This window comes from Neopsephotus bourkii, unplaced genomic scaffold (genome assembly GCF_033783945.1).
Source record: "Neopsephotus bourkii isolate Nb327-2 ecotype Australia unplaced genomic scaffold, CSIRO-AGI_Nbou_v1 NB_927, whole genome shotgun sequence".
In the NCBI taxonomy this organism is placed as follows: Eukaryota; Metazoa; Chordata; class Aves; order Psittaciformes; family Psittacidae; genus Neopsephotus; species Neopsephotus bourkii.
The window spans coordinates 258,036-284,108 of NW_026901421.1; the positions used below are offsets into that span (position 1 = coordinate 258,036).

Genomic DNA, 26,073 nt, shown 5'->3' on the forward strand with positions numbered 1-26,073 from the left:
AGAGTTGATCTTCCATCCTATCTTGTGCTGGAGAAAAATCTTGTTGAATCTGCTATAGTTGTCTTTGCCCAGTTGCCCTCTGGCATCTGTATAACATTATCACTTGGTAAAAATAGAGTTGTCTTCTCAGAGGAGGAGGTAGGGACCATGCTCATGCTCTCTAAGCACTCCAGAGTCGTGGCAACAATAGTGTAGTATAGTGAAATAAAGGGTGAATAAAGCAAAAAGATTTTTCATGGAGCCTTAACTTAAATTTCCCCAACTTTTGTGAATAAAATATGCTGGAATTGCTGTATCCTAAGGAACATTTACTGTTTTCACTCTCTGTGAACCCAAGTTTCTCCAAATTCGAAAGAGGTCACTAGCTCCCACAGGCGTGTCTGTTCTGAACGCATGAAAGGCAAAAGCGATTGGACTTTGACACGTCTTCAGTGAAAAGGCATGGAAACTGTGCATCATAATATGCAGACGGCTTTGAAAAAATCAGCCTTTTCCCTTCATCTACTCCCGTTTCAGCACAAAAAGGAAGAGTTTTTCATGTCTGACCTCCTCTAGCAAGCGCTTCATATTGGGCTGTGCAGCTGAGGAGGTGAAAACTTGCAAGGTCTGACTCTTTCAAACATGTGGCAGCTGAAAAGAGGATAATTAGGACAGGCAAATCCAAACAGTACTCTTGCAAATGGTATTTATCTTTTGTGTGTGTTTGTGCATGTGTGTGTCTATATTCTACTTTTCCACCTGCCTTCAAAGGGAAGCTGATAAAAAGGATTTGCTTGGCCTTTTTGTTGGTGTAGGGAAAAGGGTGCCATTTGTGTGTGGTGCTGCAAGACAGATGCTGCAGGTGAAACTGCCCCAGAAAAGACAATCCTACCCGGAGCGAGCAGCTCCTGGAACTGAAGAACTTCATTTTCTGTTTCTCCTTTTTGTGGGTTTGTTGTGCCATGGACCAGGCCCTTTATGACACACAGGAGTGGGCAAAGGTTTATGGAGCAATCAGCACCACCACCAGCAGCAGCAATTGCAGAATGCTTCAGCCTTTTGTAATAGATTCTGTGTGTGTGTGAGCTGAGAGTATGGCCAGGAGGGAAGGGGCTGTGAAACATGGGGCTTTTCTTTTTTTTTTTTTTATCCTTGTAAAGAGCCTGTCTGAATTCCCTTATGCTTTTCAAGTTCAGGGATGAGAGATAGCGTGTGTATGTGTGAGAATGTGCGCGCGTCTCTGCCCATACAGTTGCTTAAGTGGGAAAAAACCCCATTTGCAGTTCACACAGGAGGAATTTCTGATGGAGACAACAGTGCTAAGCAGAAAGGCACATCCTGATCTCTAGCAAGCGAGGGGCACGCTCGCGCGCACACACACACACACATACTCTCCAAGCCCTCTGCATAATATGTGCAAAGCGCTGCCCTTTAATGAACGTAACCTATGGCGGCTGGGATGCAGCCGGCCAGACCTCGCCATTAATAAACTGGGAACATTCTTCTCCTTTTTAGTCCCTTTCAATGCCAGCCCTGTGGTTTGATCTCCCTTGAATGCTGCTCCCCCTCATTTGGGGCTCCAATTCTGAGAAGATTTGGCGCATTGTTTGAGGTCGCAGGATGTCGGATTGATTTCGAAGCTTTTGTATTGACTCCGGGCTTCTGAATGAAGCTGTCATGTGTGTCTGTGGTTGGCTAGCAGGCTGTCCGGCTGCAAGCTGTGCCTTCCTTTGTTGTTTAGGCCTCATTGAGCTCAGGGAAGAGGCTCATTTCAGGGTGATTTACCACCACCCAGACACCAGCTGTCTGTTGTACTGCCGCTTGCCTCCACCTTGGATTCAGTTCTCATTTGCTTTCATTTCCCCCCTTTTCCTCTCCCACTACAGTGGTAGACTGTAGGCACTTGGGCACCAGTTCTTCAAGACACGTAGATCACCCTGACAGAACAGCTAAAACCCATACATGCTGAATAGGAGCAGCCGTGTGGAGAAGGACTTGGGGCTGTTGGTTGATGAGAAAATGAACATGAGCCAGCTTCAGTGTGCACTCACAGCCCAGAAAGCCAACCATATCCTGGGCTGTATCAAAAGGAGTGTGACCAGCAGGTCGAAGGAGGTGATCCTGCTCCTCTACTCTGCTCTTGTGATACCTCACTTGGAGTATTGTGTACAGTTCTGGTGTCCTCAACATAAAAAAGACATGGAACTGTTGGAACAAGTGCAGAGGAGGGCCATGAGGGGGATCAGGGGAGGGTGATCAGGGGACTGGAGCACCTCCTGTATGAAGATAGTCTGAGAAAGTTGGGGCTGTTCAGCCTGGAGAAGGCTGTGTGGAGACCTCATAGCAGCCTTCCAGTATCTGAAGGGGGCCTGTAAGGATGCTTCGGAGGAGCTCTTCATTAGGGACTGTAGTGGTAGGACAAGGGGTAATGGGTTCAAACTTCACCAGGGGAAGTTTATATTGGATATATGGAGGAAGTTCTTTACTGTAAGGGTGGTGAGGCACTGGGATGGATTGGCCAAGGAAGTTGTGAATGCTCCGTTCCTGGCATTGTTCAAGGCCTTGCAGTGACATGGTTTAGTGTGAGACGTCCCTGTATATGGAAAGGGGGTTGGAACTAAATGATCTTAAGGTCCTTTCTAACCCTAGCTATTCTATGATTCTAAGTTGTTCTTCCCAATATCGTTTAGCCACCCACAGGACTTCTTTTAGGGTTCACTGTTGCAGTGCTATAAGCATGTTTTCTTCTTGGTGATAAACTGAATTACTGCCCTAGGGAAAAAAATCCCACATAAAACCACCATGTTCTTCTTGGCATGTTACTAAGTAGCCCATAGTGAAAAAGGGTAATGATTTTAGTTAAAAATAACTTTTAAGCACAGTGGTAGGACAAGTGGCCTGCCTTGTGCAGGATTTTGGGGTTTTGGATGCAAATGTGCTCTCAGGTCTTTGATATGTTAGGGTATATGGGTGCATGGAGAGGGAGTCAGAGAAGGATGGCATTGCCTCCCTACAGTATTGTCATTTACTTAGGAGGCACAGTCTCTGTGTTTATGAGGGTATCATGCTGGAGAGCTGTTCTGGTTGCATAAGACAAGAGAGGAAGAAAGGGAAAGAGGTTGAAAAGGGCTGCTCAGCTCAGCTTCACAAAGCTCTTTCAGGAAGAGCTCTGTGAAGAGCCAGGTTGCTTCGGCAGCTGCACTGCTGATAAAAGACTCTGAAAGGCCATGCTGGAAGGTGTGTGCTTTTCCCCAGGTTGCCATGGCCCAAGGCTCAGCTATACTTTCTGCACCTCATGTTTTCATTTGTGGGTGGGAGATATTCTGTGGGTATTGCAAGGCAGGAGAGATGGAAGAACTAAAAGCCACAGCCAGGATTGGCCAGTGAGACTTTCCAGGGGCCAAGTGGAGATGAGTTGTGTCAGCTCCTTGGAGGTGAGGCCAGTATTTTCAATTGCTGTTGCTCAAAACTGGAACCGAGCAGGTCAGAGCCCTGCGGAACCTGCAAGCGGCTGCAAGGTGCATTGCTCTGTGCCCACCTCTCCAGCTGATGTTCCCAGCCATAGACTTGGGAAAGTGAGAGGAAGATGGGATCCTCTGGTGAATCCCAGCCAGCTCCTCTGGAGCACAGAGCCTGGCAGCTCCACGGAGGCCTGACAGTGCCATGTGCGTCACGTCTGACTCCTTTAAACAGGGCTGGCAGCTCCGTCTGGGACTTCTCTGGGCAGCCCAGCAGTGCCGGTGCTCTCCGCAGCCTCCAATCTGTGTGTGCCCCTGGTGTCCCCCTGGAGCTGCTGGCGTGAAGCGAGTTGAGACTGGCCCTCATTTGACTTCTGGATAACGCAGTTTGGTGTTTCTCATCCACAGGCTGTGAAAACTGGCAAGTGATCAGCTCCCGTCACCCATGCAGCTGAGATAATTAAGCCTGTTACTATTACTATTTTTATTTTTCTTCTTTTTTATGCAAGCTTTGATCAACTACTGGAGCCTGTGGTGCAAAGAGGAGGATAAGGCCACCAAGACTCCCTATGAGTGGTGGAAAAAATTGAACATATGTGCTTTGGTCTTCAATACTCACTGAGACGCCTTCTTGCTCTTTGCTTTTGGGAAGGGGGAGGTGTGATGATGGGTGGGAGCCAGCAGAATGCAAAGCAAGCCCCTCCATCGAAAACCCTTGTGCATAGCTGCTTCTAAACTAGAGCATCATATCAAGAGCAAGCAGCAGAAGGTCATTTAGTAGCAATACATCTATGAGCTCTGAAGATCAATGTACTTCTAAATCCTTTCATTAAAAGACCACAAAACACGGAATTGTGCTCTATAAATTAAGACCAAACACCTACAGTACCCAGTGAGATGAAGCTTGTCTCTTTGCAGTGTTCTCCTATTCCTCCTCTGTAAGCATCAGGCACTGCTGGATGGAGGAGGGATGGATGTATTAGGAGGCAATAACCACAGCAGGATAGATAGAGCGAGGTGTTTTAATTTCTTATCAAACTCCTTGGGCACTAGAAACTGTAAAATAACATGCATATAAACAAACAAAAACTCACTGACCCTTAGCACCCTGGAGGGCTCTGTTTCAGATCACTGAATAAAAGCTGAAGTTGCACATGCATGTTTAATGTAACACAAGGCGTGTGCTGCAGAAAAGCGTGCTTTCTTCTAATCTGGTTCCAGACAAGCATCCAAACAGAAGCCCCTTTCCCTATCCCCACTGAACTGCTTGGTGTATGCGAGGAAACCCCTGAATGACAAGGCCTCCATCTGCTCTTGAACGGAGTTGCGACTGGCTGCAAATGTTGTCCATATGCTTTTTTTTCCTTGCCTTTCAACTTAGCTGCCTAATGTTAGACACCTATCCCTAAATTAAGCCTCTGCTCATAATAAGCTTTCCTAAAAAAAGGTGGAGGTAGTAGCTAATTCAAGCAATGAGTATTAGTAGAGGTGCATCTGCAGATGGAAAAGGATGTGGGGAGTTACTCATCCAGTGCATTGCTTTCACTTTTTCAGGAAATGGAAAAGCCCCTGCATTCGTATCCTGTCAGGGAAAACTTAAAAATTATCAAGTTTTGGGTTCATATTCCCCTCTGTTCTTGATTTCCCAGGTGGTTATAGGCAGCATATTGCCATTTCTTTCTGCTGGTGATATTTTCATCCAGACAAGAGAACATGGCCATGGTTTGCTATGAGCTCAGGTTGCATGACAGAATATCCTAAGGCAGAGGAGGGCTTTAAAATGGTAGTTTTACTTTGGTTTGTGGTGTAAAAAGGGTTGGAGTATCTTTTTCAACAGAAGGACTTTACAGTGAATACACAATTTGACCATCAGTAAGTCATGTTTGGAAACAGTTTCCTAAACACAGGTGTATGTTGTTGCTATAGGCACCATAAGGTATCCCAGCTGTCCAGCAGCTGCCTGTTAGGAAATGTGTGGGTCTTTGTAACCTCTGTTTGTATCTCTAATTTGTTTCATGTCCTGTATTGTGTCTAGAAAGTCTTTGTTTAGACAGACAAGTATCTCCCTGTGCCTCAATTTCATATCTCTACGGTAATAATTTAACACTATTGCCTTAAATTTTACTTTAATCACTTCTTTCTGGGAGATGTTTTTTGAGTTTAAGAGATTACAGAGTAGGACTTCAGTAATGGGGCAATAGCAAAGTACCTTTGATAGATGGGAGTCACAGGTAGAGGATACCAGTTGGAAGTAGTCCCCTGAAAACCTTGAAGTTTGACAGGCTACAGTCAGCAGCTCACTGGGAGTTTTGGTTAGGTATCAGGTGTAGGCACAGACTTTTCAGTGTCTTTTTCTACTCAGGATCTCTTTTGAAAAGCAGAGAAAGACAATTTTTGCACATTATCTGACCTTGCTGGGACTTGTAAGATGCTGGGGTCACCACATAAGAGACCTCACCACACCTGGCAGGTTGCAGGCACTTCTGAGGTGACCAGAAGTTATCTGCCTCTTTGTAATACCTGTCACCAAGGGTCACCTCTCCACTGTGCCCTGACATTGAGCAATAGCTGCAATCCCTTTTAATCCTGCCTTTTCCCTTCCTGTTCATTTAGGGCAGAGCACTTCAACTTTGTGAAACTCATTAACTGCTTTAGTGTTAAGGTCTCCTTTTCTATATAAATTCATCCAGCTGAAATCTCGTGACTCTTTGTGGGTGCATGCAAGCAGATTCTCACTCTGTTGCCCAGCAGATGCTGAGAGTGTTTATTTTTCAGCTGTGGACAGCAGAAGTCTGAAAAAGGGCAATGTCTTTGTGTGTGTCTATAGGAAAACAAGTAATTGTGATGAGTTTGTGGGGACTCAGTTGGCTGTGCTACTGTTTGAGCTCAAGGGCCATTTTGACCAAACCTGGAATCCCAGCCCCTTTCTGACATGGTGATTTATCAAGACGTCCAGGTCTGGTATGTTACCAAAAAGGCTTTGTTGAAGAACCAAAGCAACTCTCATAATCCCCAGGAAAAGAATCATATTAACATAAAGGGCCTAGCTGCTAACACTCAATCAATCTGACGGGTTGTCAACCAAAAGAAGGTGTTAGGCTCAGTTTTTCAAAATGTTGGTTGTAGGTAAAAGGAGAGTGAGGGGACCCTGTTTCTTCGTAAATTTCCATTGGCCCCAGCATGTTATTGATGTTGCAGGATCTGCCCCAGCAGTGTTGAGTGAGGATGGGCTATTGAACTCCTGGCAAAGATTTGTCAGTGGTTATATGGACCTCATTATATGTAATCATGAGGGCAAGTCACACCTGTACACTTTATTTCACTAAATTTAGTTACATTAAAATCACGCAAGCACTAACTTTGTGAGGATGGGTAGAAATGCTGATGAATAAGCTTTATCTCAAGACACTTCTGTTTGGTAATTATAATCTCTAAGCACGATAGACTTGTTCCTGTTCATGTATGCGTATGAAGATATTTGATTAAAATAGTGTTCCTTTTCAGTATGGCTTGCCTGTATTCTGTTTTTTTCTACATGCCTTGCTTTCCTTCTGTCCCTGCTTACGTGACATCCTTGATGCTGTGATTACTGGGCTTTGGGGAAGTCTTCTTAATAGTTTGGAAGCTATGATGCTGTGGAAGGGTATCTCCCAATGCAGGATGGGTCCACAGGCTTCCGTAATGCCCTTTCTTCCCCCTCCTTCTGGTCAGAAATACAAGCCTCTTGTTCTTCAGTGGTTGAAATTGTGCTAATATTTTTCTTGCCTTATCTCTTATAGGAAAAAGTCATTGGAGATGCGAAACTGCTTATGAGTTGTGGCTGCAGAAAAGGGAAAAATGCTCAAGTGAAGGACTTGGATCAGGTCAGTCAATATGTACCTTAACTTGTGGAAATAAAAGAATGTGTTAACATCTGGTTGATTCAAATTGTGCTGTTGTATATGAGCATTCCTGGACACAAACAAGAGTCCTTGGCATGGCTGGCAATGGTACAACATTAACGTTTTTGTATTTGTTATTTGTCAAGAGACCCTCAAGCAAGATCAGGATTCATTGCACTAGGAGCTGTTAATGCCGTAACCTGGCTTATTCCCATCTCATTTATTTATTCATGAATTCTGTTTCTTTATAAAAAAAACATTCCAGGCAATGCCTTTCTTAAATAATATTTCACTTCCTTGCTGGCTAAATGCATGCAAGCTTTGGTTTCACACTGTATCTGCCTGGATGGGCAGTAATTACAGAGAAACATGCCTTTTGCCGCATGCCTTTGTTCTGAAGTGTCACCATCACAAGAGCATTCTTTATTGAGGTTCCTTATGATAGACACGTAAAAACTTGTTCACAAACCAATGGTCAGGATTCAATATTCATTACTTGGAATGAATAGTCCCTATTCTAAAACTGGTCAAATTGATGTCAGTGGGATCGCTTGTAAGGTCTAGTAATTGCAAGCAAGGTGGACTGCACTCTGAACACCAGGCAGCTGGTGGTCTCTTCCTACCTCCTACCATTTTGCCTCTGACTGCACTCTGAGCAACAGTCAGCTGGTGGCCTCTTCCTACCTTCTACCATTCAGACCAGCCAAGTTTGTCCCTGTCAACGTTTTCAGTTATTACGGCCTTCTGGCTTTGTATCTAAAGAAAAGTTTAAATCCAGAGATCGTTCTCTCCAAAAATGAAACAAAAGTTTATTTGAGCAGAAACATTTTATACATATTGGTTCATCTAATGTTAAATGTGGTAGTGAGAAGCAGTTGATCTCAAGTACCAAATACCTTTGCTCTTAAATGTACCCTGTGAACAACCTGCAGCCATGTACAGGCCTGGAGCGGATTCAGACAATGCCCACAAAGCTCCAGGAACTCCTGATAATTTACTGATGGGAAAAGAGATGAATTGTCAGGAGGAAAAAATATTTTTCATTTCCAACATGCATGTTCAACAACCCTAGCTAACAACAGTATCTCAGAGTCTCATTTTGTTAATGTCTGTTACTATCTGTATATCCTTCAGTGGATTCTGTTGTGAGGAATGTTGGTCACACTTATAAATGCTTTGTAGTATTGATTCTTTCAGTAATGTTTTTTTTTTTTCTTTAATTAGTATTTTCAAAATGACAAATTCACTGTCAGCTATCCTATCAGTTCACCATCAAGAAAAGGATTTGTATTACTTTTATCGAAAGAATAGCTTCCCATTCTCTCAAATACAAGTTTAATTTTCTCATGTTGATGTTCAAGCACATCAGGAAAAAAAACGATTTAGAAATTAACACTTTCACCAATTTTAGTTTTTTGTATTTTGATATACTCTGGTTGAATCACTCTTGATTTATAACAGGACTAAAGCAGTGCCAAACTGCTTGTAGTAGAGATTAATAATTAAGTGGGAACATACTGATTGCAGAGAGGTTTTGCAAAACACTGTCTTTAACAAACCCTGGATGTGGGACCTAAAACTCATTGATTGCTATAGTTTGATTATAGGGTATGTAACAGGTTTTGGAGTGAAAAAGCATCCCATTCTCTTTTATGTTTTCTGGCACAGTGATAAATTATTGTGTTTGGTTACTTTCTGAAATATAATTTTTGATGTCTGTGGTGTGTTGACCATCTCAGTAAATCTTTTTTTGTTGTATCAGCCAAACTATGGGGGAAACGCTTACTCCAGAGGCTGTAAAGCTCATATGTTGTGCCCATGACATGGTCTTGTCTGTATTTCGATAGGAGGTTGATGGGGAGGAAACTAGTATAGGAGGGTGGGTGGCAATACGGAACATTTGTCTGTGAATGCAGAACCTCAGCTCAGCTTATAAATTATCCCCTGGGACTTGTAGATAAACACAGACTTCTATGGTGACATCGGCTGGGAAAGGCAAACACTTTCCGATGATTGTAGGGTAATCCTTCAGGACACTAATTGCCAGAAAACCAAGGAAGCATTATTTTAGGAACAGCTTGTTTCACTTTGTGAAGGGGAAAGACACTGCACTGGATTTAGTTTTATTTGCAGAGCTTTATCCCCTCCTCCTTCACCATGTCTCAGATTTTAAAGGTTTACCTTCATTGTTGTTGTTAGGGACTTTTTCTTCTTTTTTTGTCAAAGGTTTACCTGTGATGCCTCTGTAAAATTGTATGAAAATGAAACTTAGTTTTAATTTTCATGAATGTACATATAAATAGGTGTGTGGGGTTTATACCATTAACCATTTAAAATTTTGGGACTAACCAGCTACTTTTTGGCTGAATATTTTTTGTGAAAGATAATGCTTTGCCGAGATTTTTTTTTTTTTTTCATTATTTCAAGTCAATTTGAAAACTAGCAAAAAGTCCTAGACACACTCCCCCACCAGTGAAAATCCACAGGTGGACCAAGTCATGACCCCATTGCTGAGAATTTCATTTACTGGCAGTCCTCCAGTAAGCCTCTAGAAGAGAAAGCACCTTTACCTCCTTCACCCGAGGTGTGCTCCCTTGAGCCTGGCATCCAAAGGGACCTATATACATGGTATTCTCCATGGTGCAAGTCACCAGAGTGTAAATCCTGGCGCTGACACTATCAATGACAGACGTCCAAGCAGTCTCACATGAGATTGGGATTTCAAAACAGTCACAAGGAACCCAACCTTTATGTTGGATTTGCACCAGAGCAGGAGAGGGCCTGTGTTGTGTGGCCTATGTTGTGTGGCCTCCCAGCCTAAATCAAACCCTACAAGATGAAGTGAAAGGTTAAGCAGTGTAATGTAAATCCACCAAAAGCTTTGAAAACCTTGAAGAGAATACATCTGAAGAACTAGTGACCCATCCTCCATGGATGTTCCTGATGAAGCTTTGGGGTGGTGCAGCAGGATGACTGAGAGGAGTCCCCAGAAAAGGCTACTTCTTGGCAGCGATCCCGTCATGTCCTTGGTTGCCATTGGCACCATTTGACAGATGTCTGTGTGCTTTGTGGGAATGAAATTCATCCATGCTCCAAAGCCCAGAACCAACTTTCTGCACCGCAAACATCCTACTGTAATTGTAAGGTTCCTATATGCTCTTCAGGGTGGTTTTTAGTTTCCCAGTAGTTTAGGCCTCCCTATAAATTATTATACTGTTCTTATTGTTTGAGGTGAGTGTTACATAAAAACAGCAATCCTGGACTAGGATTTCCTTGTGCAAAGTCGTATATTAACATAAGGCAGTAAAGATGGTTCTTGGGTAGTAATTTAATTTGTGTACTTTCTGAGGAAAGAAATATGTCATTTAAAAACAGGGAAAAAAATGTGCAGGTGGACAATGTACATATTAAAGCTACACATAATGTTGAGAACCAGAAGTAGCAGAGTACTCCATATTATGAGCACATGCAGCTCTGCCTTCTCAGGGTTTAGTTTTGTTTTCTGTTGCTTCTCCCCAAAAGTAGACAGCTCATGACTGTTTAGCTGATCTTGTCCTTTGATTTTTTTTCTTTTTCTCTTTGCCTAACTTTTCTGGTGGCTTGTGTGAGCTTGAGTGTTACTGAGAAGTGAGGTCCTCCTGTCCTTCTGCGTGTTTGCTTTTGGTTTTAATATGACAAATGTCTGCCTTCTCTGGAAAAGGTATCCATGCTGCAGAGTAATTATTTAGTGAATGGTGGATCCAGTTCATGTTGGCAAGGATCAGATTAATCATTATTAATCATGACCCCTCCGACAGTAACCTCATCCCTTGCCTAAGTGTTGCTCTTTATTAAGAAGGAATAGCTATTAAGGGATAGCTGGGCCATTGCTGTCATTGCACCGGCACAGGGCTCAGGACTTCTGGCAGGAGACAGAGGAACTCAGTTCAAAACTAAAAATAGACACGCATAGTTCACGTCCCAGAAATGAAATAGGCAGCTTCCCCTGTGGGCTTCTTCGGCCTCATCTGAGTGTCCTCTTTTCCCTCTGAATCCTCCCAAGAGTTTGACTCTTCCCAAAGATTGAATTCAGTGTTGGGGATGAAATAATCTCTCTGAAACTTTTTTATTTGTCTGCTTAATTTTCTTTTTTCTTTCTTTTTAGCTTAGTTAGATCCCAGTGTAAGTATATATATAAGTATAATGGATCTGCATTCCTTGCAAGGATCAGGTTTTAAGGTCTATTCTGGTGGTTGTAGCAGGTGTCAACAACTGACAAGATGGCAGATGAGCTTAGCTGTCTGGGACTCCAGTTGTACCAAGTAGACCCCAAACCAACCACCTTTTTGAGTATTTCTGGATTCCTTGGAAAAAACACTGTGTTGTTGAGGTAAGCATGCAGCACTCTTCACCTCATGTGCAAAGTTGTGAGGAGTCCAGCTTCACGCCCCAGGTTATTGGACAGGGGATTGCAGCTCTGTATATATACATGTACATATATATACTGCTAAGAGGAGACAGTAGTTTAATTCATAAATTCATAATTATTCTGGTTTTCCTAGCAGTACAGGTTCTTTTTAAGAAGGTGAGGCAGTGCTATCAATGGATGTCATCATTACTTCAGCAAAAGCACAATTATGTTAAGTACTGGATTGCAACCATTTTCCCCAGCCCCATCCCCCACCTCCCACCCACCCTTACCCCCTCCCCCTCCCCACCCCCAAATCCACCTTAACTACTTTTTTAAATGTTTTCATTGTCTGTATGGAAATCAAGGAAAATAAATCTTTGGAAGAGAGCAAAGGAAAGAAAAACGTCTTTTGTCTCCATCTAGCTCTTCAGTACCTTGAAGACAGCAGCCGAAATTTGGAGGAAACCTGCCACACTCTTTTGATCTCTGCCAAAGCTGTTGTGGGAGTAACACTGTTTAATGGTTGAAGGAATTTATTGAAGAATAAAAGTACCAGCAAAGACAAAGGGACCAGTACAAATTATCTGGTAAACCGCTGTCAAATTTTATGTGCTCAGGGCTACTGGTAATTTCCCGTCTTAAAAAATAGAGGGGGAGTTTGGAGGGAAGGGAAGGAGTTTGGAGGAGAGGAAAGGAGGGTGAAAAGTATATAAATAAACCATCCTCTTTTAATAGCTAACTGGCCTGGCCTGAACTGTGTCGCTGCTAAGTTCTTTTGGCAGTCAGCACTGTAATATCTGTTGAGGGTGTAGTAGAGAGCTGAGACCAGGTTTCAGAGAATCTGCCTTAGCTTCACTGGCTCTCCCTTGCATTCTTCCACTTGTCAGCAAGAAATGCACTGAAGCACAAAATGAGGGAGTGCAAAGGCTCCCGCACTCCGTCTGAGAGAGTCTGGCTCTCACCCCCATGGTTAATGTTTCTCTCTGCTAAAAGAAGTAACGGTAATAAAAATAAACAGAAGTATTGGGTAACTTGGAAGTACGTGGGTGGAAGAAAGCAGGAGGAGAGAACTGGGGGAGTGAAGATATGCTGTCCACTGTCTCCTGCTCTGTGTTTATGGCAGAATTTGAATCTCTGCTGGAAATAATAACTGGATTCTATACAGGTTATAAAAAGGCAAAACAACAAATAAAGTACAAAAAGAAAGGATGTTAAATGTCTGAGGTGCCTGGGCAGTAAAACATCCTTAAAAATATCTTGTTAATTGAATAAAGCAGGCTAGGTGATTATACAATGAACATGGGACGATAGAAATCTGTCCTAGATAATCCAGTCGTTTGAGATACATATAGCACCACTGATAAACACATCCCTTTTGGCACTGATACCTATAAAAAGGAAATGTTGTGGTTCTGCCATTACTCTCATGTCATCAATCTTACTTTCCAAAGTACTCAGTCTGTAATACATCTGCATCTTGTTCCTGCTCCTGGTTCAGAGTTTTTTTCACCCAATGATATGAGTGTTGGCATCAGGAAGGTGAACCACCTTTCATTTGCCATTCACCCACCACAATTTGCTTGCTGCTGGTAGCACTGTAGGGGGGAAAAAGTGTTCTACATCTCAGAATTTTTTTTTTTTTTTTTTTTTAACCTGGGAATCTCTTCCTCTCAATGGAATCTGGTTGAGGACAAGAGGTATTCAAGTGAGAAACTCACCAGCTGCCTTTTCCCTGGACCTCCCAGTTTCATACAGCAGTTGTGCTTTGGTAATTGCTGAATCTAGTGCTAAGCATCTGTATTCCTGGTGGCTGGGAAAGTTTTTTGATTTCATTCATCTGTTGTGTAGGATTGAAGCAGCTGTGAAATAGAAGTTGGGTGGGTAAGTGCCCATTCTTGGGTTTTATGTAAGTTTTAAAGGCATAGTGTTATGAAAGAAACTTCCTAAATGTAAGCTTCCAAACAAAAGAGGTTGAGGTTATGGGTGTCTTTCGCAGGTTCAGCTGTAATAGGTTTGTGTTGCAGTGGTTACACCTCCCTTCATACAATGCCATTGGTAAGCTGACATTTCTAATGACCTTTTGTAATCACCTATTTCCTTTTCTCGCTCATTTTATGAATAGTCTTGTACTCACTTCAAGAGTTTCCCACCTTGTATACTCGTCTTGCAGCTCATATTAACTTCAGAATGGGTTGGGCTTCCTGTAAAGTGAAGCACAGTGTGGACTGAAGTTCAATAGGGCCTTTCCTTTCTGCAGGAAAGGAGGGGGGAACCAAAAAAAAAATAAATCCTTTTTTTTAAAGGAAAGGCTTCGGAAATGGCAGTCAGCATATTGCTTTTCTTTTTTTTTTTTTTTTTTTTTCCTCTCTCTCTCTTTTGATGCAGTTCTAAATGTGTGTTTTAACAAAGTGTCCTGCCCCTGTTCAAGATGTAAAACTTAGGGCTCTGACCTCTCTTCTAATGACTGATGATCCCATGACACTTTCCCTCCTGAGTTGGAGCATGCAAGTCCTGGTGATGATGTTTTGTCCAGGCTTTCATTCAGGTTACGTATTCTGCCAACTGGACTTGACCCTGTGCCTTAAGTGGGGTGCATTATTCTTCACTTTCTGCCCTAAACTGATACGTATGTGTATTGCTGCCTTGCATTGATGGGCCCTTTGTTCCACTTTGAGGTTGTGGATGAAGGGAAGCTGGACAGTTTGGAAAAGCAATTTGAGAGCCCACTGAATGGAAAGTGCTTCACATGTGAAAAAATTAGTGTTATCAATTGTCATCGTCAGCCTCAAATCCTGATTTTGAAAGGGTCATTTATACTCCTCAAAGGCAAACAAGCAAAGAGAACTAAAGCAGGCGAAGAAAATGCTGTCTCATGTCATTTCAGGCTCTGCAGTCCCAGGGAGCACTAGTAACTATTTTGTTGTTTTCACTGATACATCTACACAGGCAAAGAGAGAAAGAACTGGAAGAGAGAAGCTGCGCTGCTCAACTGCTCCAAGTGATCTCATGCCCTCCATGTTACCAGGTTACCTGCTGTGACAAAACTCAACCAGGGCAGGGAAAACATGTAGAAGAATAAGAAAAAGGCATAGCTGAAGATTTGGACTTGTCCATTTGGTTATAAGGACCATCTTGCCCCATCACTCTCTGGAATTCTGGCTGCATTTTCTTTTTTTTCCCACTCTGTTGTTCTCATTTTTCTTCAGCAGATGCCAATGTGTGAAGACACCATGGCAAGGTCAGTATCAGTCAGCCACCTTTTTGATGACAGGTGCCACACGAATACAGATCTTATCTACTCTGAGATTCATGCAGACTTAACGGCCTGCTCGGAACTGCTGAGAGCTGTGAGGTGCAAAGAAAGCACGAGGGCTTTGTGGAGGGTGGCAGATGGAGAGAAGGACCTGCTCGTTGGTTGGAATGTTGTGCTTGCAACTTTGTGGAGCACTTCACACTTATCTCTGCATGGGTGCAAAATGCTACCCAAGCAGAATGGTGGTAGTTTGCACCCTCCTTCTACTCACATTGTACCAAAGTCATTGTCAGGACAAGATGAAATTCGGGTCTTAAACCTCAGCAGGTCATCTGTGTAGAACTGTACCCAGTGTGGTTGTTCTGGATTCAGCAAATACTCAGTCATGACATTAGTTACTGATGGAAAATACATTCAGTTGAATTTCCCAGCAGCTCAGACCATGACTCTTCTTGATTTTCTTGTGGGAGCCTGTTCTGCTGTTGAGTTCACCATGCTGATAAGAATATTTTTGCGTTACTCCGTCTATATAGTCTTTTGTTCCTTATATCCTTTCACTCTTGTCTTGGTTTAAGGGCAGTCAGTAACTTAGAACCACACAGCCCGCTCACTCACTCCCCCCCCTTCCTCTTCCCCCACGCTCCCAGAGGGATGGGGGGCAGAATTGAAAGAATTTAGCTCCCATGGGTTGAGATAAGAACAGTCCAGTAACTAAGGTATAACGCAAAACCAGTACTGCTACCACCAATAGTAATAATAAGGAAAGTAACAAGGGAAAAGGATACAATTGCTCACCACTCGCCAATACCCAGCCTGACCAAGCAGTGAACTAGCCCTTCCATGTAACTCTCAGTTTACATCCCGGGCATGGCATGCTGTGGTATGGAATACTTCTTTGGTTAGTTTGGGTCGGGTGTCCTGTCTCTGCTTCCACCCGGCTTCCCCTCCTCTCTGGCAGAGCATGAGACTCAAAAAGTTCTTCCTCATACTAAAGGTTTGAGCAGTACCTAAAAACGTTGATGTTATCAGTGCTGTTCCCAGGCCAAAAGTTAAAAACATAGCACTGCACCAGCTACTAAGAAGGAGAAGAAATGACTGCTACTGTTGAACCCAGGACAACTCTATTATGCCCCATTTTGTAAATTTCTTGTTTGTGCGTACAGTCTGGTTTGGTGAAAGACAGTAGCAGCCTCAGATACCTGTGTACCTTAGGTTTAAAGTTTCCTCACGTATGTCAAAATCAGTTTTAAAAGCATCACCTCCTGGATAAAACCACTCTGAAAGCTCTGTCAGGTAAAAATGTAACCAAAATGGTCTTTGTAGAAGAGGAAAAAAAATCCCTTGTGCAGTGATTATTCAAGCTATAGTTTGAAAGTCTCTATAGCAGGTGGAGGAAGAAATAGTTCAGTGTCTATGGAGTCGGCTCACCCTTCAGAGATGCTGGTTCAGACCCTCAGTCTGCCACAGGTTTCATACACAACCAGACATGTGATTTAATTCCCACAAGACCTCTGCTCTCTTTATAAAGGGGTGGAAGCGGCATGGATATCCTTCATGTTAAAGACTGGGGAGTACTTGGATGTTAGTGTGGTGCAGACCTTGCCTGAGGTAGGTTAATACAGGCTTGAAATGTAGCATGGATCCTGCTAGCATCCTGACAGAGGGATGTTTTATTCTTTTTTTCTTTTTGTTGTTGTATCATAAAAAGAATCAGCCAAAAATCTGAAGTAGGAAAAAAATAAAAGAAAAAGCCGTGTGATTCCCTGTAGGACTAAATCACCTCTGCAATGGTTCAGCCTGGAGAATATATTCACAGCTGGGTTATAAACCCTCAAAACCAGACAATATAACCTTAAGTAACACAACATTACTAAGGCACTTCTGTAATGGGATCATTCTGCTATGGCCCATGGGCACATTTTAAGTGTCATCAATTTAGTCTACAACTGGAGGCTGTTAAGTGCAAAACCATTTTAGCAACTGCATCTTACATGCAGGAATGATTGAATATTAATGGCTTTTCTCTTGTTGAGAAAAAATACAGAGAGGAAAATGAAAAGCCAGAGGAAACTTCACTGTCCTTCACATCAGGTAGTGAAGTTTGTTTATGGAGGGCAGGAGGATCAGTTTAGCAGCTGAGTATTAGTGTAGGCGGCCAGGAAATTGGCTCTTGTTCTCCAACGCTGATCTGTTCTACAAACGAAGTTATTTCACCTTAGTTTTCCTTCTTAACCTTATCTCTTCAAGGATGTGAGTTACTTGACAGAGTAGCTATTTCACTCCATTGTTGGAGCAGGTTAGGCTCTACCTGCACGACACTGAGACTGTGCAAACAGGGAAAAGCTACTGAGGGATGAGGCCCTGTCTTTTATCCTACCAAAGATGCCCATCATTACTATTTTGGAAGTTGTTGTCAAGCCCTTTAAAAAGAGCTCAAAATGTTTTGCAGCTGAGTGGGAGATGTGATTACCTTATCCTGAAGCTGAGGTCAGAAAAAAGGGTAAAATTAACTTTCACAACCCTATGTCCTTCTCAGTACAACCTTGGCTGCTTGGTCTTTTACCTTGTCACATCATAGGCATGGGAAAACTTGTGATAATGAGGTGGTGTGAAAATTACCATTTGCATATGGATAGTTTTGTCTATAGGGCCAAGACTTGAAGGCTGGAGGCTGCCTGTGTATCTAGGTGAACAGGATGATAAGGAGATGGTAGCCACTTTCCATGAGCTCTGTGTTCCCTGGTGTTGCAAGGTTAGAGCTGTTGCAAGCTTTTTGCAGGGCACTCCTATGGTTTGATTTCAGATGACTGACTGAGTGATTGACATGTTGTTGAGGTTTCCATACTTCCCTGCACTGACAGTGTCAGGAACGGAGGCTCTGATTTGAACCACAGCTATCTTTGCAAGGAAGTCAATTGAAGTATCTCTTTCAGCATTCTCCCCAGAGGTCACTGGCTGTATTTAGAAAAAAAAGGGAATGATTCCTGATGAATAACAGGCTGCAAAAGCTTTTATATTCCGTTTTTATTGTTACCAAATCATGCTGAAGGGGCTGCAAGGCAAAGAAACTCTCAAGCTTCATTTTGAAGAAGCTGCTAGGATGAAGGCAGGGCATTTCAAAATCAATACTGAAGCCTGTATTCCAAAGAGCAAACGGGAGAGTCATTATAAGCTGCTTTACTTCTCATCTCTAATTCCCCATATTCATAACTTAAGCCCTGTCATTTGGATTTGTCCTCTGTGGCCTGCAGTGACACCAGGAAAAGTTCTTCTTTCTAATTTTGTGGCAAAAAGCCCCTGATGCTGCAGGGTAGGATCATATTCCCACTGAAGTTTAGAGCTTAAATATTTCATGTTGGGAACCAGATTTTGCTGTCTTCTCCCCCTCCCATTTGTTCCCCTCCTCCCTTGTCTTCTGTTACACATATTTCTTAGAGGCTAGGTTACAACCAATGTAATCCCAGAAAGGATGCTGATACAGCCAATCCTGCACATGGCTATCGCTCTGTCCTTGGAGATGCCATTGCTAAATCTAACCATAGGCTTTTGGTGATAGGAGTGTTTCAGCTAGGCTGGAGAAGGCTGTAATCTAAGCACCTGGCTTTGCCACAGTTGGGTGCTATGTTGTATCACTCAACTGTCTGCTTCTCTTATTTTAAGTAGCTTCTAAATGTCTCTTTATTACTTCTTGGTTTGTCTTATCTTGGCAGCCTGAGCATCATAAATAGCATTCCCTCAATGGCAATATTTGTAATTATGAACTGGAAATGAACCTCAGACCTGACTCAGCCAACACAATTGAACTATTCATAACACATAAAGGATTGGGGTTACATTAACTAATGGCTTTAAAACAAAGGAAGGCTTCCCTTATAGGTTGTTTGGAGAAGATACCACAAGCTCACATGCGGTTCTGTTAAGCAGCTTCAAAAGAGATCTGGGGGTCTCATGAGTTTGTTTTGTTTTGTTTTGTTTTGTTTGGAAGTCAGCAATGTCGCAGAGGAGGTGGTGTTAATAACCTCCAGAAAAATCCAACAACAGTAGATCCAGGAGAAGCTAATGAACAATGGTTGACTTCTGGCAAGCCTAGCAGTCACAGCTTGCACCAGCAACACGGTATCCCTGTGCCTGCATTCAGTGAACTGGGCTTGGGATCACATGATATTCTCCTGGCAAGTTTGGGAATGAACTTTGATGAGAACCCAGTGCTTTCTCTCATCTCCTAAGACCTTATTAAACCCTACTATTACTTCTTCTCACTCCCCTCTGGACTTTGAATTACACTGTAGTGAGCATAGCACACGTGAGTAAGAGCTTAAGGTCTTGCTCACTTGGGTGGTCCCATTAAAAACACCAGGTTTGCTGTCTTGGCTGCAGAACCATTCCAAACATTGCTGTTATTTTTCTCCCTACAGTGTTTCTCACCTGCCTCTTCTTCCCCCCCCCCCCCCCCATCTTTTTTCATGCCTAATCTACTAATACTCATTTAACCAGTTAACTTTGGAACCAAAATATTAACTGCACAGGAGGCAGCTTTTCTGAAGGTTCATAAAATATGTATTGGAGCTGGGAATATAAAATGCTTCCATTTTGTAGCAGACAAAATGTATAAAGTGCTGAATGAAAATTGAGAAGGACCCAACTTAAACCTTTGAAAATCACTGCCAGTTTCAATGTGTTATATTTATTTTGACTTGGAAAGCTCAATCCGGTCCAGATGAGGTCATTTGGTTGGTAGCACACTTGTCTGTATGGAGCCAGGAGGGAGGGAAGCCTGTAGGATGCTACAGCTCTGAGGTGTTGAGCTGCCAGGAAGCAGAGGGAAGAGTGGGACAGGCAGCCCCATCAGTGTGTTGATCCTGGCATCAGAGCATAATGCTTAGGTGGAGGTGTTGTAATGTTTGTTTTCTTTTAAGGCAGGTGGGACAGTGTAGCTTTTGTATCCTCAGCTGTTTGCTGTATAGGGTAAGTGGAGTCAAAACCTGATGTGCTCTAAGAATTTGGGGATGGGGGAATATAGTAAGTACAGGTGTCTTTAGTTACTCATTCATACGACTTCATGCAGCAGAAAGCCTATTTCTTTATTTGCACAGCTCTATTTTTCAGCTTGTTGTCTTTAACCCTTGCCCTCTCAGCACCTAATACCTGCTCAACTCCACGTTACTTTCTCCTTCCTCTGATCCTGCATTTTATCTTACTCCTCTCGTCGACAAGATTAATAGCTTGGCCATTTGTCTCTATGAAATTTCACTTCTCTCTCCTGGAGCTCCATCTCCACCACTTGCTGTTCCATCCCAGCAGGTGGGAAAGGCTCCTGTGTCCTCGCCAAGAAGCCACATTCTCCCCGCTCCCCACCTCCCTGCCAGAAGCCTGTTGGCCAATGCTTTGCATGAGGAAGCTGCCTCTATAAAAATAAACTGTGCTGAAATCTGAGAGACAGAAACCATGCCAACGTAAAACTTCATTATTGGTAATGGCAACCTATTTGATTTCCATTTGCAAACAGTAGCCTGCATATGTTCCTCACCATGTAGCCCATCTCCCAGCACTGTTTTCTGCACAAATTCAGGTTCCCTGTGCCTGGTGCTTTGTCTGGGTTTTGGGTTGCTCTGAGCTCTGAGCCACAAACACTTCTGCTTCACAATTAATACATGGAAAAAGCTTGTTAATTTACTAACTTTAATTGCCTGCTTACTCTCTGTTAATACAAGGTAGCCATTTGCAATTGGCTTGATCTGATTCTCCCACCTTTTCTACCTTTCTAAGATATTGCTCCACACAGATGGATTTTGTTGCTTATTTACACCAGAATGCCAGCACAGAGAGAGTTGTATTTCCTTTTCTTATCCATAACACATGCTGCCACATGGGCATTGCTTGGGGTTGGACGGCCATGCAGACGCCACACTCTTGCACCTCCAATGCTGCATGGTTGTTACAGCATAACACTGCGCTAAGGATTTATGATGGAACTTGATTTTCCTTTTCTCTGGAAAAAAAGAAAAAAGGAAAATAGTGAATGGGGAGAAATAAGATAAACCAAGCTTTGTATCAGCAGGGTAAATACTGTTTTGCTGCCCTCTGAGCCCACTTGGGCTGCAGATCCATTTCTCCATCACATGCAGAGATAGGGTTCTCATCTGGGTCCTGCAAGAGCTGGCAATGGCCAGAGGCCCCCAGGAAGGCTTGAGGTAGTGGACGCATCAAGGACCTGAGGAGGAGCTGCCTGTATTGACTTTCACTCGATTTACTGAAGCAATTGAGTTTGTCAGTGAAATGTGAGACAGGCTCAATCAGCTGTCACACTGAGACACTCCTGTCACTACTGTCAATAGTGTCGAGTTTCTGATCCTTTCTCAGATTAGCTCAGTGCCAGAACATCAAATGAAAAGCTGTTTGGGGCATGGGGAGAGGAGAAACTCTAAGCAGTTACCTAGGAATCAGTTTACAGACTTCAAAGTGCTGTCAAGTTTATTCTGATGGCCTATAGCAGTGCGCAAGGAGCAGTAATGCATTTGGAGTGTAATGTAGGCTCTTCTCTTCAGCCCGGTGCCCACTGGCAAGACCAGGAGGCAGAGATAGGAGAAGAATAGGGGCATCTCTTCTGGTGAACCCAAATGGCATGCAAATGACCTGCCTCCACTGGAAGTGCTGCTCTTTAGCTTGATGGAATAAGTTGTTTTCTCATCTTACCTTTCATCCTGAAGGACTCTTCTCCATTTCTCTCAGAACTGAATTGAAGCCTTTTGCTGGTAGAGCTGGGTCATGAGGAGGCATCACCCCCAACAATAGGGCAGGAGTGAAAAGAAGGGGGACAGGTTTGTCATGCAGAAACGATGAAGGAAGAGAGAGGAAGGTTTGTCCAGCCCTGGTGAGCAGTTTTTTTAGGTCTGGGCCTCAAGTGTGATTTTTTTTTTTGTATGAAAATTCAAGAGCTTTGTAGCCCATTAAGTTGTTTCAAGACCTTCTCCTTGAAGTTTAACTGCTGGATCTGAGGCAGCCTTCATCGAGATGTTTCTGTCATGAGGGATGCCAGTATGAATGTCTCTGTTTATGGGAAGAATAACCCATCAGGAGACCTTTTATAAAAAAAAAGGAAAAAGAAAACCTTCAAGGGTTTAAGAAATCTCTTTTTTCTGTTCCAGCTGAAACAGCTTATGGCAAGGTGAACTCACCCATTTACGTAGAAGCCAAGAGGGTAATGTTAATCCTATTAGAAAAATAATCTATTACTAAAAAATAAAAAAAATAGGAGTGGAGAAGGAATCCTTTTGAGGCAAATTCACAGAGTAATTCCCGTTAAGCATTTTGCTATCAATACATGAATTATAAAGATTACTGTTTTCCTTCCAGTTTTGTAAAGAAGTGAAGAAAGGGAAAAGCCTCATTCTAGCGTTATTGCTTGAGGGTTGTGACCTTTAGAGAGCATTCTTGGGTTTTGATGAATGCTGCATCAAAGAGTGAGGTAGAGAGGATTACCTTGCATGGGACTAATCTAGATTTTTTCCCTGAATGAAATTATAAGGTGTTTCTAATTTTTTTCCTTATTACCTGATTCTATTATTAGGTTACTTTTGACCTCAAAACATCAAAAGGTTTATCTCTTCCTCAGTAGCTATCCTTCCTGAGTAGCAGCTGTAACTACATTTCATTGTTTAATATTTAAGCAACTCCCTCTCCAAAACAAATCATACCTTCCCTTCTTCTTGGCTGCTAACAAACACCCCCAAACCCAACCCAGTTTAAAGGACTATGTAGGTGATTTTTAGCATCAGAGGCAGCCCTGTTTGCTTCTCCTGGTGGTGTGAATATGAAGGAGCCACATAGAAGTGCTGGGAAGGAAAACAGAGAGGAAAAAGCCCTACCACATTCTCCATTCTCCAAGAGTATTTTGAAGCAAATGCTGGATACATACCTTTCCTTGACCTTTTCCTTAGATTAGTGGTATAGGCAGCTGCTCTGCTTGTATTACACATTCCAGGGACTGACTGGAGAGCAAGGTAGGTGTATGTGTGCGTGGTGCACCCATATGTGTTTGTTTTTGAACCTATGAACCAAAGGACTTCAGTGCTGGGTTTAGCAATTTATGTTTTTCCATAGTTTTTAAGGGAAGGTGTGATTGTTTGTGAGCTTTGTTTATGTCCACTGGGTGACAGGAAACCCAAGAGCTATTAGTGAGTTCAGATAAACTCTAGATGTGAGGTGTGAATCTCCGGCCATTTGTGTTTAAAAGCTTTCATTAGGTCTGAGGAAGACGAAGAAAATAAACATTCCCCTGCTTTTTAGCTGCAGAGGGTGAAAGGTTTCCAGCCTGTGGACTGCCAGGACAGTATAGATTCCTACAAAGAGAGAGATAGGAAGAGAGATAAAAAAATTGGGAGTTGTTTTTTTTTTTTTTAAAAACAAAACACCTAAAACTCAAACAAACAAGCAAACAAACAGAAAAACCAAACCAAACCCCAAAACAAACCAACCAACCAAAAACCTAACCCAACACCCAAATAAAAATCTGAAAGCTGCTGCTCAAGTTGCATTTTGGTCTTTGTTTTGCCAAGCCCACATGGAGCTGGTTGGCGTTTGTAAGACACCCCCACCCCCCCCATGCTTGACCTCCCTTGCCTGGGAAGCCAGATGGGTGGTTGCGGCCTCAGGCAGATGCTGCCTGCTGTATGGGGATGGGCACTTGGCTGCTCTGTGTCACTTCAAGAGGGGTTTAGTGTCATCGACCTGAGAGCTGGCCCATATACCCAGCTCTTCCTCATGACATGCAGTAAAATGGTTTACCTCCCAGTCTAATGTTTCCCCTGATTCTGCCCATCTGTGGGCTCCTTGGGGCAGGTACTTCCCTCTGATCGCGTGTTTGTGCAGTGCCTAGCTGCAGATGAGAGAGTAATATAAATAATAAGGTTAAAAGTCACTCTTCTTGAGGGGAGGTGAAAAGGGAACGGAAGCGGAGCTGCTACTCAGCTTTTCCTGGAGTCAAAAAGAGAGTGCAAAGGGTATTGCAGGATATGTCAGACTATTTAGTCTTGAATCATTTGCCATCCTGTTTTTATTCCCCTGCAGATATATTTCAAAGAAAGTGTTTAGATGGAGCTGATGACCCTGATTATAGCTGAGGTTGCCTGTCACTTCCCATGATAAGTCCTTGATTTGGATATTTGGGTTGTGGCAGCTCACAGGGTTTAAGCTGAAACCTCCCTTTCTGTGTGCCAGACTCACACCAAGTTCATTTTAGAAGAGAGAGATTTTCAGTACATTGCTAAATCCATGCTGGCTTCCATCATTTTGGAAGATGACTCTTATTGTTTATTTTTTTAATCTTTAAAATGCCCAAACTATTCCAATTATGCCAATACACACCAGCTCTTAAAAGTGACAGGAAGCTCTGAGGTGAAGTGTCCCCATGTACTGGGCACTAGCCAGGGCGCTGCCTCCTGTCCTCCCTCAGCACGAGCTTTCCCAGAAAGTCAATGTGCCAATGGCATTCCAGCCATCTTTCCAGAGACAGCAATGTCATGGAAAGAAAGCAAAGGAACAGGGAAGGCAGCAAGTGAGTTACAAAGTCAGGATATCAGTGAAAATGTTCTATTGTTAGTAGGCACAATCTGAGGTCCAAGAGAAGTACTGGTAGATGTATGTTAAGGTTTTCTGTTCTTTTCTAGTGCTTTCACGTGATGCTGAAGTAGGCTTATGGATGAGGTTTCTGGGAAAGTGAATTATCCATGTGACTTGGCTGGTTTCGTGTTTGTTTGGGTTTGTTTTATTTTTTTTTTTTATAAACGTGTCTAGGATTACATGAAAGTTCTTGGGCCCTGGTGTTGTGGTTTAAGCCCAGCTGGTAACTCAGAACCACGGAGCTCCTTGCTCACTCGTCCCCCCGGCTCCCAGAGACATGGGGATGAGAATCAAAAGAAAGTAACTCCCAAGGGTTGAGATAAGAACAGTAACTAACGTGTAACACAAATCACTACTGCTACCACCAATAATAATAATGATAAGGGAAATAACAAGGGAAGAGGATACAACTGCTCACCACCTGCTGATTGATACCCAGCCCGACCTGAGCAGTGATCTAGCCCTTCTGGGTAGCTGCCCCAAGTTTATATACTGGTCATGATGTGCTGTGGTATGGAATACTCCTTTGGTTAGTTTGGGTCAGGTGTCCTGTCTCTGCTTCCTCCTGACTTCCCCTCTTCCTTGGCAGAGCATGAGACTGAGAAAGTCCTTGGTCAGAGTAAGCATTACTGATCAACAACTAAAAACATCAGTGTTATCAGTGTTATTCCCAGGCTGAAAGTCAGAAACACAGCACTGCACCAGCTGATAAGAAAAACAACTGCTACTGCTGAACCCAGGACACCTGGTAAGTCCTCGTCCTGTTATTGGCAATTCATTAACAACTGATTGCCAGAAGAGCAAGTCATTAGCCCCATGGACAGAAAGGCCCTCAGAAAGGATCAGTGGCTGAACAGCAGCATGTCAATATTGCTGCTACTTGTGTTTTGACAGCAGTAGTGGTGTTGTCTCTGATCCCATCTGCGCACTATTGGGGTTTTAGAGAAGTTACACCTAGTAACTGGGCATTAAAAGTAAATTAGTACTTCTAGTTTTTCAGCTCCTCAAAGTCTCCTGACCTGTATTTCTTCAAGATGTGGTACAGTGATGTTTTGATTGAACAAGAACTCTTACTTTTCTTCTGTAATAACATGAGGGTGTTTGTTTCCTACTCATTCTTACTTTTCCTTATCTACCCACGATTATGAGTCAAGTTACCCCTTAATTCAGGCAAGCCTTTCTTGGACCACTGAAAGTCATGTTTGAACTCTGTCCATCTCCCGTCTTGGTATGTCACCCTGGAGCTTGTGTCTGAGTTCTGTGGTCCAGTAACAGGGGTATCACAACTTCTTGATCTCGGAGACCAGTGTCAGGAGAAGTCCATGAGCAATCATATTAACAGATTCCTGTTACTTAAGCTGCATAGCTATTGAAAGTAAAGTTTGCATCTATGTGTGGATATATTTACATACCAATATGATTATGTCTATGAGATTTAAGACTTAAAGCAAATTAATTTAGATCTTTCTCTCAGATAGTATAGTTTCTCTTGAA

At 42.9% G+C, this 26,073-nt stretch overlaps 1 protein-coding gene across 1 annotated transcript in view; it reads left to right on the forward strand.

Annotated features, from left to right (window-relative positions):
• The window catches only part of LOC133214738 (SET-binding protein-like), a 121,997-nt gene that overhangs the window by 43,164 nt on the left and 52,760 nt on the right, over nt 1-26,073 (forward strand). The window contains exon 3 of the mRNA XM_061357934.1: nt 7,217-7,300. Within this exon, the coding sequence (XP_061213918.1) occupies nt 7,217-7,300 (84 nt within the window). The remainder of the gene's footprint in view (nt 1-7,216; nt 7,301-26,073) is intronic.